The 17308-nt window shown below is 48.9% G+C and overlaps 1 protein-coding gene across 2 annotated transcripts in view; it reads left to right on the forward strand.

Moving 5' to 3' along the window:
• The first annotated feature begins 17040 nt into the window (after window positions 1-17040).
• Window positions 17041-17308, forward strand: part of DCP2 (decapping mRNA 2) — a 40545-nt gene continuing 40277 nt past the window's right edge. The window contains exon 1 of one of the 2 annotated variants that reach the window (XM_034773028.1): window positions 17041-17237. In XM_034773028.1, coding sequence (XP_034628919.1) covers window positions 17185-17237 — 53 coding nt within the window. In that variant the 5' untranslated portion in view covers window positions 17041-17184. The remainder of the gene's footprint in view (window positions 17238-17308) is intronic. The other variant, XM_034773027.1, reaches the window with a different exon arrangement.

Here is a 17308-nt window from a genome sequence, read left to right on the forward strand (position 1 = left end):
CGGCAGCATCATGGGATACGTGAGCTGAGCGTCAGCCCTGCCCAGCTGCCCTCCCCCTCCCGGGCCGCACTGCAAACACCACGCCCAGCCCGGCAGCTGCCGCAGCAAGGGCGGGTCTGCAGGCGCCTTTGTGGTTGCTATGGCAAGAGGGGAGGGTGGTGCTGGTAGGTGATAAAACACAGGCAAATGGACCAGGCTGTGGTCGGGGACATTTTCCCAGGACGTCAAACCCTCAGTAAACACAGCCTAGCGCACTCAGCGGGGTTTGGGTATGCGTGGCGGCAGCGCTCTAGTAGATTGTCTGTTCCAGATCTCTAGTTCTCATCCCTCTCTCCCAAACGCAGCTCTGGCCCCCTAACAGTGCCCCGTATGTGATATCAAATCAATGAACTAATACTAAGTAGATACTTAGCTGAAAGGTCAAGAAGACCTGTCACTGGGAAGGTGTTGAATTTTTTGGAACTTTAGTGATATTTTGTACAAATAGGCCTAGGTCATCATTCTTGGTTGGAATCCATACTTATTTTATATTTGTTTACTTTTGACAGGGCTTACAGTACCCAAAATTGTATACAGATTTCACAGATTAAATAGAAGTCACAGTCTGTGCTCCCAAGTGCTGACAATCTAATTATAAATTTGAACCAATGAGTCAGGGTAACAAACTAGGGAAGGGATGAGGTGAGGAAGAACAAAGTTTGTGGTAGTATGACTGCACTTTTACTGGGAAGTGTGCATGACTGCATCAGAGTAGTATTAGAAGTTTGTAACTTTATGCTGGAAGTTGGGTCTCCCACAGGTTTAGAACATTTTCTCTGCCAACAATATGTAATTTACAAAGTATGATGCAATCTTGGAAGCTTTGTTGGCCTGCTGACTAGTAAACCCCTTTGTTTTGGCCCTGGTCTCTTACCAGAAGCTCCTTGATATCATTTACTCATGTGACTCAGCTTTATAACTTCTGACTAAAAGGATTTCAGACCTCCCTCAAATCTCTGTAAGCCGTAAACATTCAGAAAAAGATTAATTGGCCATGATGTCCAAATGACAAGATGGCTTTCTCAGGAGGCTTTGCTTCTTATTACCCATACCTGGGAACGTTTCAAATGTAAGTAGCACAACGTCCTTTCAAAGGTATAACTTTTCACACTTACTATCTGTTCACCTCAAGTGCACAATTCTTGTAGTCTATGGAGAAGTGCATCTTGCAAAGGACTCGACAATATACTTAGCACTGCAAAACTTTTTCTTCTTTCATGAGTCCCTTGCATTTCCACCTCTTTCTTTCTTTCGTATCTTTTCTCTTCAGTCTCTTTCTCCAACTTTATCTTCTCTCTTTAGTGATCAAATCTTGTTCTGGCTCCATTTGCCATCCGAGAATAGGAACAACATTGACCACAGAATGGCACAAACTACCTGATCTGATGCTTGCTGTGTGAGGTATGCAGTGCTGTGGTAGCCATGTCGTTCCCAGGATATTACAGAGACAAGGTGGGTGAGGTAATATCTGTTGGTGAGAGAGATAAGCTTTCGAGTTTACACTGAGCTGACCCAAAAAAGAGCTCTATGTAAATTCAATGTGCCTCTCTCACTAACAGAAGTTGGTCCAATAAAAGATATTACCTCATCCCCCTTGGCCTTCTGCATGACAAATTTCAGGTGATAAATAATCCCTGAAGCTAAATCATTACAATGTATTCTTGAACTGAAACTATGCACCAGGTAGGTGTTCTCCATTTTACAGATGTGGGGGAGTAGGGAAGGAGGCAGAGACAGATACTTGTACAAGAGCTCAGAGGGAAAACAGTGCCAGAGCCGGGATACAATAATACATTTTTAAATAGCTGAGGCATGATCCTTATTTCCTTTCACAGGCAAAACTTCCACTGAACTCAATGGAAGTTTGTCCTACCATAGGACTGCAGGAACATCATACCCATGCTATGCAAATATGTAGATAAGCCTTGCCTCATCTATCTGCCTTAAGCACCCAGCAGTGAATGTGTCAGCTGGGGCAAGTAGAGACTTTATGTAATAAGAGTTAAATAATTAATTCCATTTCCCAGCAAGTTTTCTCACTAGAATGATAAATTACACCAGAAGTCTCCATATCTGAAAGTATCTGGACATGGGATCCTATTTTGCCACTCTTCTCAGGGACATTTTCTCTCCTGTGCTCTCAATGTTCCCCTTGTTGGCACCTAGGGTTAGGGTGAAAGAGAAGGGGGGAAAAAGCAGCCTGACTAGAATGCAGAGGGTGAGAAGAGGGAGGACAAGGACCAGTTCGGTGTGTGTGGGGGGGTGGGGAGTGAATAGGAACCAAGGGGAGGAGGGAGAGGGATAATAGCTAGGTATGGGAGAGAAATAGGAATAGAAATATGGGAAACGAGCCATGGAGCTGGCAGGAGGGGGATGGGAGCAGAGGAAGTGGGGACTGGGGGTTGATGGTGGCTAGGATCAGAGGGCGACAAAGACAGGCTGGGATGAATGGGCGAAAAGAAGGGTCTACAATTACTAGAGCAACCTTCCCTTCAGCTCCTGGAATTGAACCTAGAAGTCTCAATGTTCCTATGCTGTCAGCATATAGTGGGGTAATCAATAGGTGGACCACGGGCCAAATCTGGACTGCCAGAAGCTTTTAACCAGATCATGAAATTCTATGGGGCCATGGGCAGTTTGTGCGGGGGGGGGCTAGAGTGGGTAGAGGAGTGACTGGCCATGTGCTTGGGCGAGCTAGAGCTGTGGGGTAAGGTCAGAGGTGAAAGTAAGCCAGTGCACCGTACCGGGGTGGCCTGGCTTCCTGAAAGGGCGTGGGGCTCCCAGCAGCTGGTATCAAGTGGAGTGCCCCAAGGGTCGGTCCTGGGGCCGGTTTTGTTCAATATCTTCATTAACAATCTGTAGCACAGATCGGCAACCTTTGGCATGCGGCCTGCCGAGGTAAGCACCCTGGCGGGCCGGGTTGGTTTGTTTACCTGCCGCGTCCGCAGGTTCGGCCAATCGTGGCTCCCACTGGCCACGGTTTGCTGTCCCAGGCCAATGGGGGCTGCGGGAAGCGGCGCAGTGCCGATGGGAGCCATGATCAGACGAACCTGCAGACGCAGCAGGTAAACAAACCAGCCCGGCCCACCAGGGGGATTACCCTGGCAGGCTGTGTGCCAAATGTTGCCAATCCCTGATCTGGAGGATGGCCTGGACTACACCCTCAGCAAGTTTGCAGATGACACTAAACTGGGAGGAGTGGTAGATACACTGGAGGGTAGGGATAGGATACAGAGGGACCTAGACAAATTAGAGGATTGTGCCAAAAGAAATCTGATGAGGACAGAGTCCTGCACTTAGGATGGAAGAATCCCATGCACTGCTACAGACTAGGGACCAAATGGCTAGGCAGCAGTTCTGCAGAGAAGGACCTAGGGGTTATGGTGGACGAGAAGCTGGATATGAGTCAACAGTGTGCCCTTGTTGCCAAGAAGGCTATAACAGCATTTTGGGCTGCATAAATAAGGACATTGCCAGCAGATCGAGGGACATGATCATTCCCCTCTATTCGACGTTGGTGAGGCCTCATCTGGAGTACTATGTCCAGTTTTGGGCCCCACACTACAAGAAGGATGTGGAAAAATTGGAAAGAATCCAGCAGGGCTGGAGCACATGATTTATGAGGAGAGGCTGAGGGAACTGGGATTGTTTAGTCTGCAGAAGAGAAGAATGAAGGGGGATTTGATAGCTGCTTTCAACTACCCGAAAGGGGGTTCCAAAGAGGATGGATCTAGACTGTCCTCAGTGGTACCAGATGACAGAACAAGAAGTAATGGTCTCAAGTTGCAGTGGGGGAGGTTTCGGTTGTATATTAGGAAAAACTTTTTCACTAGCAGGGTGGTGAAGCACTGGAATGGGTTACCCAAGGAGGTGGTGGAATCTTCTTCCTTAGAGGTTTTTAAGGTCAGGCTTGACAAAGCCCTGGCTGGGATGCTTTAGTTGGGAATTGGTCCTGGTTTGAGCAGGGGGTTGGACTAGATGACCTGCTGAGGTCCCTCCCAACCCTGATATTCTATGGTGGTAGGTGCAAATAAAAATATTCATATCCTTTAGGTGGAACTTGTTACTTCCATCCAGCTCTCTGAAGTAGTTTGTAATTCCTTGGCAGGTTCAAGAATTCCCTTATTAATAGCTTGGAGTGTTCTGCCTTGAGTGGTGGATTGCAAAATGTCATATAATTTATGTCTTGAACAAGTTCCAGAGGAACCTCTACAGAATTTGCCAATCTTTTCAAAGGTTCTTGATATGCTTTAAAGTCATCCCCTAATGAAGGTATGGAAGTTTCTTCTGGGGAAGGTGTGGAGATAGCTGTGGGTGAAGAAGGTTTTTCATGTACCTCTTCATCCCCTCCCCCAGAGATAGGTTGCTGAAGTTCTGATAACATAGTCACCATTATCTCATGTGATATGTACTGATAGTTCATTTGAGTCTGAATAGAATCTTTGATAGGAGCTGAAAATGGCTAGGTGGTTTAGAAGGCTGAAACTAGGGGTCCCAGTACATCCAAGGTTGAAATCCATAATTGGGCATATTATCCCATGATGTGTTGTTTTCCCCAGGGAAAAAGATTGGGTCTTGACATGAAGCCCTGAAAGTGACAACATTAGCACAGTCCTTTCAATATGACTTTTGACTTGAGATGGGTAAGGGTGGACAAGGGTCTGGTGACTGATCCCTGTTAGGCTTCTGAGAAGATGATCCTGCTGAGAATGAAGAAGCCTCAGAAGGAATGACAGACTGTTGGTTGTACTAACGTTTGTGAAGCAGATAGCCCATCATGTTTATGGGAGCCCAGTGAAATTGTTATGATTGGCACTCTGTGGTGTTCTAACGGTGATTTAGATTTAGTTAAAAAAAGGAAAATAGTTCAGTGCAGTTCAGGAGTTCTCATTTGTAAGGGGAAAAAGGCTCGGTACTGCAACTGCCTTCCACCCCTTATTGGGAGGAGGTGCTCTCTGTGCTACCAAGGCTGAACTCTCTGAGCCAGGGCCAAGGAAGCAGGCTGCTGGCATCCCAGTGCTGAAGCATTTGACCTTGCTGGGGTATGTTTAGGTTGCTTTTGTAGTACCATGGAAGTATGTGCAGAGGGAGTTTTCAGTGATCCGTTAAGGCTTGGGGCTGAAATAGAGGCAGAACCCTCTGGTTCTGTGCTCCTCCTGTGAGGATTTCCCCCTCCTGCTCTCTGGCTCCATTGATGCGCAGGATTCCACTCTCCTCTTTAATGGTACTAGGGAAGGTGACAGCTTCCTTACAGGAGACCTTGCAGAGAGGTCTTGGACTCCAAGAACAGCTGGAGGGGGCCCTCAGGCTAGCAAGAGGTGAGTTTTGGAAGCTACCACAATGGGAGAGTGCAAAAAAGGATGGCACAAGCCAGATCCTGCAAGATTTCCGGCTTCCACAGGACCATGTGGGGTTGAGGGCTTGCGGCATTTGGTACAAGATTTGGAGCCTTGTTCTCAAGGCCACTTCCTGTTTGCTGATTTCTAACAGCCAACCTTCTCTCCTTTCACTGCCCTTCCAAATGGGCTGCAGCGGCACAGTCTCCCTGGGGTCAGTCTCCTGCTCCTGCAGGTGGGCTGATATTGCACTGTGTGAGCCAGTGGGTATGTGCCTAGCTGGCTTTACCTTAGAGCGATTTGCTTTTGTAGTGCTCCATGTGGAGCTGCTCAGGAGCCAGGTTCTGGGCCAAGGTAAGGGCTGCATTGCCTCCACAATGGGTCCTATCGGGTTTGGAGTGCGAGGGTGGTGGAGGTTAGGAATTTCTAGGGAGAACATTGCTGAGCCCCCTGGCTCAGGCAGAACCCTGCAAGGGAATCCTGGCTACCTTGAGCTGTTGGCCATGCTCATGAGGGGCTGCTTGCAGGACCTGAATTGGCAGAGGCAGCAGCAGCAGCTGCTGTTGGATGCACACTAGGCTGGCTTCACCCCAGCCAAACACTTCTTTCAGAATAAGCCCAGTCTGACCCCATCCCTCCCCTCCCCCCCCAACCTGTAGGGTGGATTTTATCTGGTGACTCGGCCTTGCTGAGCTACTCCAATTGGTTCTGACCCTGGGCCCATCATTATGTCGTGTAGGGCAGTGTGATGGCTGGGTTAATCATCCTGATCTGGGACTAGGTCTGATACTCCCTACTTTAGTTCTTGTTCCTGGTACAGAGCCCCTCTATCTGAGCATTCCCCTATGCTTGTGGTCTCTCCCTAATCTCCTATAGGGCACTAGACATGCTTGCAGCTCTAAAGCTATGCACAGTATAGAGGGAAAGGAAACCTCCAGTCACTGGCAATAGGTAGTACGTCTGGTTTTGATTCTTCTGGTGATTTTGTCCCTCTGAGATGTGATCATATAATTGGACATCTATTGAGGAGTATCCATTTCCAATCCTAACAGACTCAAGGTCCTTTCCTACAGCAGCTTAATGGGTTAAAGTTCTGCTTCAGACTGATGCTCTTTCATTAGGGGGTTGTGCATTTTAAGTAGTTACACTAGTGCAAACTTCCTTCATTCATGTAGTTAGGACCTTAGCCTGCTGACTGCATCATGTCCCAAAGATGGGAAATTTGTTCTCCTAAACATACTGTATTCATAACTTTACACTGAGTTCTGGTGAACTTGGCTGTCAGTGAACACAAGGGCTCATCTACCCTGAAAAATCCACCCCCATAGTTAAGCTGATATAACTCCCGGTGTAGACAGCGCTAGGCCAGTGGAAGAATTCTTCTATCAACCTAGCTACTTTACCCTCTTGTAGCAGTGGGTTACTTACAGTAACTGGGGAACCCCACCTATTCCTGTAGTAAGTGTGCACACTGCAGTGTTTTGAGCATAGATATAGCTTAAATCCCACAGTCCCCATAAGTAGGGCCTTCCAAATTCATGGCCATGAAAAAAAGCATCATGGACCACAAAATCTGGTCTGCCCCTGTGAAATCTGGTCTTTTGGGTGCTTTTATCCTATGCTATACAGATTTCATAGGGGAGACCAGCATTTCTCAAACTGGGGGGTCCTGACCCAAAAAGGGAGTTGCAGGGGTGTCACAAGATTATTTTAGGGGGTCTCAGTATCGCCACCCTTACTTCTGTGCTGCCTTCAGAGCTTGGTGGCTGTTGGCCCAGTACCCAGCTTTGAAGACAGCACCCCACCAGCAGCAATGCAGAGGCAAGGGTGGCATTACCATACCATGCCATCCTTACTTCAACCTAGCTATCTTCCCTGCTTTCTGGAAAGATCTTAATTGGCCCCAGGTGTCTTAATTGACCTGGAGCAGCTGCCATTTACTTACCCTGGTAACAGGAATTTGTTTAGCCTGGGGCTAATATATCTGTCTCCTGCTAGTTTTCTATAGCCATCAGGCCTTGTGCCCATCACAAAGGGTAGAGATTATAAAAGCTGCTTCTCTATCTCCCCTCATCCCCTCTGAAAAGATAGTGGGTCTGTCTCTTCTTTATCTCTGCTCCTCCCCCTGGAGTGCAGGAGTATATATCCCAGAGAATCCAGCCTTTTAAATTGTAATGTACAAGCTGGGGGAGGATAACCAATTGCAATTAGAAGGGAAATGACTACTACCACAGCTTGCTGGAGTCCCACCCCTCTCAAGTGAAGGTATGAATAGGCATCTGGTGAAAGGCACTTGAAAAGCCCTGAGACTGTGAAACCTGCATTGAGCAAACACTGGTATGAGCTTGGGAATGGACTTGTATGTGAGGCTGTGCAGAACTGATCTGTGTGTTATCTTATTTTAACTGCCAATTCCGCTTATTTTAGCAGTCAGTGAAGATCATGACCATCTGAAGGCTATTCAGGGGGTTCTCTGAAATAAGTTGAGATGTTAGCCCAAGTTAACTGTCAGTATAACTATGTTGTTCAGAGGTGTGAAATAGTCATACCCTTGAGCCATGCAATTAAATTTACCTAACCCCAGCCTTAGAAGGCGCTAGGATGATGGGAGAATTCTCCCGTCAACCTAGCTACTCCCTCTCAGGGATGTGGAGTACCTATGCCCCTCCCGTCAATGTAGGTAGTGTCTTCACTGAAGCAGTACAGCACAGCTGCAGCATTTTACATGTACACAAGCTTGTAGAGCCAGAAATCTTAGAACTCTTTAGAGAGATTCAGATGAGCTTTAGACATGTGGGGACTCTGAGGTAGATCAGGCAAACATTAGTGAGGAATAGGCTAAGCTATATGGGAGTGTGTGTACCTAACCAAAGCAGTCGCAGATAGAAGAGCCAGGGTTCATGGGAATGTCAAAAAAGGAATTCTGAGAAGCAGTCTGTGGGCTGGTCTACACTTAGTCCGGACTTCGGACTAAGGTACGCAAATTCAGCTACGTTAATAACGTAGCTGAATTCGAAGTACCTTACTCCGGACTTACCGCGGTCCAGACGCGGCCGGAAGTCTCCCCCCGTCGACGCCGCGTACTCCTCTTAACCAGACGCGATAAATCGATCCCAGAACATCGATGGCGTGCCTCCGGACCAGCCGGTAAGTGAAGACTAGGCCTGTGAATTATAGGCTTTTACTCTAAATCCGAGGGAACTGCAATTACTGGTCCCTCCTGCTGTTGTTGAAGTCAGCTGAAGCATGACCCTTGTTTGCAGTGTCCTGTAAATAGTAAAAAAGAGCAGTGGATGCCCTCTGGTGGCTGTAGTTATAAAAGAAATTGTTTTGTGTGAATTTAGGTCTTTTGGCATTTACACAATTTTGTTCTCCAGGCTACATTTAATATATACATATTTCCATTCTCACTATTATTTAAGCAAGGGTTAAACATTTATTGAATCTGCAGCACCATCAGACCAACACAGAACTTAAGCTTCAAAATATTTATGGCAAAGAAAATGAAATAACACATGAATTATTAGAGGTTTTATATTCTCTATTTAAAGACCGCAAATGATGTATCAGAATTCACCTTGGAAAAACCATTTCTATCGGTGGTCCAGAGAGAAGGAATAGAGGTAGATCCAAGAGCTAGGTGTATTTTGTACTAGTGGATTCCTAGCAGGCAAACCAGAATTCCTCACAATGGGCTAGAGCAGGGGTGGGCAACCTACAGCCTGTGGGCTGGATCCGGCCCATCAGGGCTTTGGATCTGGCCCATGGGATTGCCAGCCCCATGGCACCATGGGGCTAAGTCAGGCTCCCTGCCTGCGCTGCTCCCGGAAGTGGCTGGCACCACGTCCCTGCAGCCCCTGGGGGAGGTGTGGGGCAGAGGGCTCCGTGCGCTGCCCTCACCTGCGGGCACCACCCCCAGCAGCTCCCACTGGCCAGGAACCGGGAACCGCAGCCAATGGGAGCTTCGGGGGAGGTACACACACGCAAGGACAGTGGGCGGAGCACTCTGCCCCCCCTTCCCCCAGAGGCCGTAGGGACGTGGTGCCAGCCGCTCCCGGGAGTGGTGCGGGGCCAGGGCAGGCAGGAAGCCTGACTTAGCCGCACTGCTGCCACCCCGGAGCTGCTCAAGGTAAGCAGCGCTGGGCCGGAGCCTGAACCCTGCACCCCACCCCCCTGCCCTGAGCCCGCTGCTGCACCCCACACCTCTCCTACATCCCACCCCCCTGTCCTGAGCCCCCAACCCCCTGCCCTAACCCCCCCTCCTGCACCCTGCGGGCCAAAAAGTTTGCCCACACCTGGACTAGAGGGATAAGAACATAAGAATGGCCATACTGGATCAGACCAAAGATCCATCTAGCCCAGTATCCTGTCTTCCAACAGTGACCAATGCGAGGTGCCCCAGAGGGAATGAAAAGAACAGGTAATCTTCAAGTGATCCATTCCCTGTCACCCATTCCCAGCTTCTGGCAAGCAGAGGCTAGGGACACGATCCCTGCCCATTCTGACTAATAGCCACTGATGGGCCTATCTTCCATGAATTTATCTAGTTCTTTTTTGAACCCTGTTATAGTCTTGGCCTTCACAACATCCTCTGTCAGGGAGTTCCACAGGTTGACTGTGTGTTGTGTGAAAAAAATATTTTTGGTTTTTAAACCTTCTGCCTATTATTTTCATTTGGTAGTTGCTAATTCTTGTGTTATATGAGAGAGTAAATAACATTTCCTTATTTACTTTCTCCACATCAATCATGATTTTATAAAACTAGTCATGATTTTGTGCTGTAGAGCAACAGAACAGCATGCTTGCTCCTTTTTAGAGTGTGCTACAGACCCAATCATACAACCTCCTAAATGGCAGACCATAACCTTTTGTGATGCCCTAATGAGGTTGGTGTATTTGCCATTTCCTTCATTTAAAATTTTTAAAGTCTCCCTGATTCAAACTGTTGTGCAGCTTGGAGTGTATATAGGGTGACCAGACAGCAAGTGTGAAAAATCGGGACAGTAGGTTGGGGGTAATAGGAGCCTATATAAAAAAAAAGACCCAAAAATCAGGACTGTCCCTATAAAATTGGGACATCTGGTCACCCTAAGTGTATAGTTACAATTTATATGGGGAGAGAGATTAGTTAAGATTTCATTTTCCCTTAGGGGTGGTTGATAAAGTGCCAGGTGTGCATGTTACTGTACTATATCTGTGAGACTAGCAAATACTTATACTGCTATACAAAATTGTAAATAAACAATGCCAGACACTACAGTTTACAGTAGTATTCCAGCAGCCATTTGGGGCTGTTACTTGTGATACAGTAGGAGACAACTTTACTTTCAGGAAATGCTTAATGAGAGAGCACTTTCTATAGGGAAGAAGAAATAAAACCTGAAAGCTGCACTGTCTTGGTGCATGCGTGTGCATGCACGCTCCTTTTCTCTCTCTCTCTATGTGTTTTTAAAGCTACTGCTAGTGGCCCCAAAATGCCATCAGCACATGCTTCTGAAACTGCAATGCTACAATTTAAAGAAAGACAGAGGTACATAGCTAACTTCAGAGCAGTCCTGCCCCTGCAGCATGAAACTGAATGAGATCCTCAATCTGGTAGAAATACAGAAAATGCAGACATAGAAAGCATCAACCAAGCCAGTTATGTGACAGTTTCAAGGCAGGGGCTGAAAAGAATCTGTGAGCAAACCATACAAGACAAAGAGTTACAAGTGCTAGGTCTCTCGTTCTGTCATGAAGGCCAGATTTCAGGGGAGAAGCCCCATCTGCCTATCAAGTATACTGGAACTATTGAGCCAATCTGAGCATATAAAATAGCATCATATGCGCAAAGGCAGTCGATTCATCATTCCCAGATCATTGAACAGAAATTCTCTCAAGAATACTTCTCACGCATTCTGGAGTAGAAGTGTTTATCTGGAAAGCAAGAGATAACCTATACTGGCCAAACATGACCAAGGATTTCCAAGACCTTGGGGAAACACAGGCAAAGTAGTAAAAAAAAGACTAAAAATACACAGCATTCCCACAGACCATGGAGCAAATGGTCCTTTACTCTACAAACCACACAAACTACCTCATTATTGTAGACTACTACTGTATTCGGACATCTAGGAACTAGACGACTTGTCAGACACTACTGCAGTGACCATCACAGATGAAACCAGGAAACATTTTGGCAGGCATGGTATCCCAAATTGTGTGTCGTTTAACAACGGACCCCAGTTTACCTGCAGGGAGTTTGCAACTCGGCTGGCAACAGATTGTCATATCCCATCACATGCCACAGCAAGTCAAATAACCAAATTAAATGGGCTGTTAAAATGGCTAAGCCTTATTAAAGAGAGACGCAAAAAGCAAAGAAAATATACGGCAAGCCAACTTGAAGGGAGAAACACTTTCACAGCAAGCGTTAATATCAGACTGGTGGAATGCTGGATGCCAAGATGCATGACAACATTGGTGCCTGTAGCCCTGTCATTACTGCAACTGGGAGTCATGGAAGAAGTAAACACTGTCAAAACCCCACACCCCCAGGAGAACCAAGTGCTGCCATCACAAAGACTTGCACTTGCTCCAACATCAAACCCACCAGAAAGGTACACACAAGATTTTGTACAAATAGTAAGGTGTGAAAGAACTGCTCTCCCAAAACCAGAAGAAAACACCTTAGCTGAGCTCCCAAGTAAGGGCACACCTACACTTGCAAAGTTACAGCACTGGCAGTTACAGCGCTGCTCAGAGAGTGCCAAAGAAAAACTGCTGTTGTGTGTTCATACTGACAGCTGCCTGTGCAATAGCGTGTTCACACTTGCGGCACTATTCGGAGTGGTGCACTCTGGGCAGCTGTCCCACAGAGCACCTTTTTCTCTTTTGCCACTAAGACTTGTGAGAAGGCGGAAGGGGTCGCGAGGCATCCTGGGTCCTGTCCCAATGCCCCATGATGCATTGCTGCTGGACTCGATGACCTTTCAAGGTCCCTTCCAGTTCTAGGAGATAGGATATCTCCATTTCTATCCCAGCAATCCCTTCTGTCCACATTTGGCAATGGTTTGTGTACTGTGCGCCCTGCCCTGCCTCTTTCTTTCTGGCTGCAGGAATGGATCTCGAGCTGTTGACCAGAATGCTGCTCGCACTGACCAACATGTCACGAGTGGCAGTGGAGTTATTCCTTAAACTACAAAGGCAAGAGGAGTGCGACATTGATCTCGCCACACATACTAGCTATGACACGAAATTGCTTGTGGCATTCACAGAGGTGCTGACCATAGTGGAACACCGCTTTTGGGCTCAGGGAAACAAGCACCGAGAGGTGGGATCACAGCATGATGCATATCTGGGATGACAAGCAGTGGCTGCAGAACTTTCGGATGAGGAAAGCCACATTCATGGAACTGTGTGATGAGCTCGCCCCAGCCCTGCGGCGCAAGGACACAAGAATGAGAGCTGCCCTGTCACTGGAGAAGTGCGTAGCGATTGCACTGTGGAAGCTGGCTACTCCAGACTGCTACCGATCGGAGTGGGAAAGTTGACTGTTGGATTTGTGTTGATGGCAGTGTGCAGGGCCATTAATCGCATCCTGCTCCAAAAGACCGTGACTCTGGGCAACGTGCGTGACATTGTGGATGGCTTTGCATAAATGTGCTTCCCTAACTGGAGGGGCAATAGATGGCATACACATTCCAATTCTGGCACCAGACCACCTAGCCACTGAGTACATTAATCGCAAGGGGTATTTCTCAATGGTTCTCCAGGCATTTGTGGATCACCATGGATGTTTCACAGACATTAACGCAGGCTGGTCCAGAAAGGTGCATGATGCACGCATCTTTCAGAACGCTGGCCTGTTCAAGAAGGTGCAAGCAGGGACTTTCTTCCCGGACCAGAAGATCACCGTAGGGGAAGTCAAAATGCCCACTGTGATCCTGGGAGACCCCGCCTACCCCTTAATGCCGTGGCAAATGAAGCCATACACGGGGCAACTTGACAGCAGCAAGGAGTGGTTCAACAACAGGCTGAGCAAGTGCAGAATGATTGTGGAGTGTGCATTTGGCCGTTTTAAAAAGTCCGCTGGTGAAGCCTGTATGGGAAGCTGGACATGGCTGATGACAATATTCCTATGCTTATAGCAGTGTGCTGTACGCTCCATAATATTTGTGAAGGGAAGGGCAAAAGCTTCACTCACTTAGCGCTTGGAGGCTGAGTCTGAACAGCCAGAGACCAGGGCTATTAGAGGGGCACAGCATGGGGCCATAAGGATCAGGGATGCTTTGAGGCAGCAATCTGAAGCTGAAAGCCACTAATATTTGTTGCTATGCTCTGGATTGCAGTGCTTGTAATGCTAGGAGGTGATTGGGGCACATGATGCAAAAAGGGGCCCTTAACATAATTGTATGTTGTTTTGCAGTGCTCTTTTTGCTTTCACTTAATAGAATAAAGATTGCTTTCAAACCAACACAATTCTTTTATTGAAAGACAACAACCAGAGGAGAGAGTCAAATGAAAAAAATCGTCAGCAGGGACGGAGATGGAGGGAAGGGAAGGTCTCAAGAGGAGGAGGGGTCCTGGGACTGCTATAGATTTCTGTATGTCCAGGGATCATACCCAACCTTCTCCTTTGGAGTATGATGCAGTGGGTGCTGTACTTCAGCAGGGCCAAACTGCAGAGGGATGGGTGTTGAGGGTAGTGGGAGTCCACACTGCTGGACAGTAAGGAGGGAGGAGTGGAATGCTGCGGGTAGAGAGTGTAGCCAGGAGATTGAGTGTGTTGGTGGGGTGTGTGTGTGTGTAGTGCATGGGAAAGAGTTTTGCGACAGCGGCTGCAGGGGAGGGTGGGCGCAGAGCTGCTCCTTTTGAAGAGCTAGTGTCACCTGGAGTGTGTCTGCTTGGTGCTCCATAACTGTTAAGAGCCGCTCTGTGGCTTCTTTCTGGTGTGCCGTGTTCTCCTTTCGGTCCCTCTTCTTGCTGTCCCACCACTCCTTCAATTCTTTTTTCTCGGCGGCGGAGTGCATCATAACCTCATACATAAAGTCCTCCCTGGTTCTTCTTGGATGCTTCCTAATTCTTCGCAACCATTCTGCCACCCATAACAAAGAGTGAGGTTGTGCTCCCAAGGTCATCTCTGTGAAGTTTAAATGCAACATTTTACAAAGCAGTATTGTTTGCAACACAGACAACACTGTTTCAGTTCTTTAAAACACAGCCAGTACTCTCACACCTGTCACTAACTGGCTGACCCCAGGCAAGCACACATAAGCCAAAAGACCCAAAAATGGTGAGTAGTCGCAGGGGCAGGGTAAATCACTGTTCCCGAACCCTGCTGTACACTGGGCACGTGGCTCTTGGGCACTTGGGGAGAGCCAGCACTGTAGAGTGGGCCTGATAATCATTCCTGTCCCCACCCTTTCCACAGGAGGTGATCATTATGGAAGATATCTTGCTGCTGAGGGTGAGGAGGGAATCAAGAGAGGGTCTTCTCCAAGCCTGCACCTTTCGCCCTGGCCCCTCTGTGGCTAGCCTTCATGCAGCAATGGTTCCCCGCCCCCTTCCACCCATAATGGCACAGTGGTGCGGAAAAGTTACTGTTAATGGGGCAAGAAACAAAGCAGCACTGCCGAGAAACCTGTGGGAGTGGATTGCCCAGTATCTGCACAAGAGTTTCCTGGAGATCTCCGAGGGAGATTCCTGTGAAGTGAGGGAGTGTATCAACAGCCCCTTCCACTGCTCAAACTAGGCATGAGGTGGGAAACAAGCCTGCTTTCTGCAACCCTCCTGCCTCCAACAACTCACTTCAGCAATTCCCAAAATCAGATCCACATACCAGAGGCCTCCTCTCCTATTTGTGCTTCGCCAAGATCCGACTGCTGTGACTGGCTAAGCTCCTCCGGGGTAGAAAAGAGCTCCTGACTGCATACATCTCTGGCCTCCGAGCCATCCTCTGCCTCTGGGTCCCCCCTTCATCCAAGATTGCTTCCTCCTGGCTTGGTCCATTCTCGACTGGCATGGAAGCCAATGGAGTATCCACAGGGTCCTTCGCAGTGGAGGTGGGGTCACCATCGAGTATCGCATCCAGTTCTTTGTAGAACCGGCAGCTTGTGGGTGCAGCACCGGAGCGGCGGTTTGCCACCCGCGCCTTGTGGTAGGCATTCCGCAGCTCCTTCACTTTGATCCTGCACTGCAATGTGTCCCGGTCATGGCCCATTTCTATCATGCATCTAGAAATCTGTCCAAAGGTATCATAATTCTGACAGCTGGAGCACAGCTGTGACTGCACTGCCTCCTCTCCCCAAATACTAATGAGGTCCAGCAGATCGGCATTGTTCCAAGCAGGGGATTGCCTGGTGTGTGGAGCAGGCTGGCCACCTGGAAAGATGCACTGAGACCACTGCACGCATCACTGAGCAAACAGGAAGGGGTCTTTCAAATTTGTAAAGGAATGTATGGCGAGGGGCTGATGGTTGGTCACCTGAGGGCAGGGCAGTAGAGTTCAAACTGATGGCCAGAGCAGTGAGAACAGTAATTGTGGGACATCTCCCAGAGGCCAATTGCAACGCTGTAATCACCACGGTGTCTATATAGGCACTGTGGCGCTGTAGTCCCGGCGCAGAAAGCTGTACGCCTCTCATCGGGGTGTTTTTTTTTTTTTTTAGAGCGCTGCATCCACGCAGTTTCCGCACACTAAGTGGCTTGGCCGTGTGTACACCTCAGGAGTTAGAGTGCTCAAAGCTGTTTTACTGTGCAGAAGCTTTCCATTGTTGATGGGGCCTAAGTTAAGTGTGTTGGTTTTCAGTTTCAGTATATAGCAAACACCGAGAGGTTTTAAGGGAGCATAATAGGTAAGCAGGTGCTGGTGTTCATAATGCTCTCAACTGTGACACAAGCGACAAAGAATTCCTAGTGGGGATATTCTAGTATGACAATGTGCTTAGCTAGTCGGTCATGTGCAGGACCCCAGCTCTCTCCTTTAAGGAAATACTTGATGAGAGAGGACACTACAGGTGCAGTAAGGAATAAATCCCCCATGCTGCACTGCCTTGTTGCTCGCTGCTCTCAGTGGCGTGTCACTGCAGGGTGATGGGGCCTTGGTGCAGTATTTTATGGGAGTTTTATTTCTTCTGGGTCTAGCTAAGTACGGGGCGGGGGCTGATGGAGTCAAGTAAGGGCAGGAGGCGGTGTGGTACGGGCGAGACATGTTAAAACACCCCCCGCCGCCGGTGCTTGCAGGTGACCTCTCAGCTGAGCCCTGCTCCGGGCTGCTAGCGGAGCGCTGTGTTGAGGGAGGCCCAGCCCCCTGGATTGGACGCAGGGAGAACGCAGCGAGCTTCCCCGTTGCGCGGGGCTGAGCGCTGTGAGGAAGAGCGGCAGGAGCGGGTCGGGAACGGAGCAGGCGGCTCGTCCCCTCCCCGCGGGAAACAGGCGGCACACAAACCCGCTCACGCCGAGGAGTTTAGAAGAGAAAGTACGCATGCTCAGAGAACCTTTTTCACTTGACCAGAGCTCAGAGAGCCGGGAAGCAGTGTCCGTCTACCGTGTCTCACCGGCGATTGGTCAAGTCCCCCCACTAACTCTCCCGATGATTGGCTTGACAATAAGGTGACGTTTGAACGGTCTCGCGTCGCTCACTGGTGAGCACTGGTGGTTGGCGGAGCAGGCTGTCTGTCCCATGACAAGGCCTGCGCCCAACCCCAGCGGGGCAGAAGCGATTGGCCCCGCCCCTTGCTCGGTCGCTGGGTTCGTGCTGTGTGAGGCCTCCCCGCCCCCTGCACTGTTCCTCCGGGCCCTGTCGCGTCGGGATGAGCCGCGCTTCCCCATGGAGACCAAACGGGTCGAGATTCCCAGCAGCGTCCTGGACGATCTGTGCAGGTAGCGGAGATCCGCCTCCCCCCCCCCCCGCCTCCTCCCCGCCCCCCCCCCCCCCCCCCCCCCCCCCCCCC

The sequence above is a fragment of the Trachemys scripta genome, chromosome 6, assembly GCF_013100865.1.
Source record: "Trachemys scripta elegans isolate TJP31775 chromosome 6, CAS_Tse_1.0, whole genome shotgun sequence".
Lineage (NCBI taxonomy): Eukaryota > Metazoa > Chordata > Testudines > Emydidae > Trachemys > Trachemys scripta.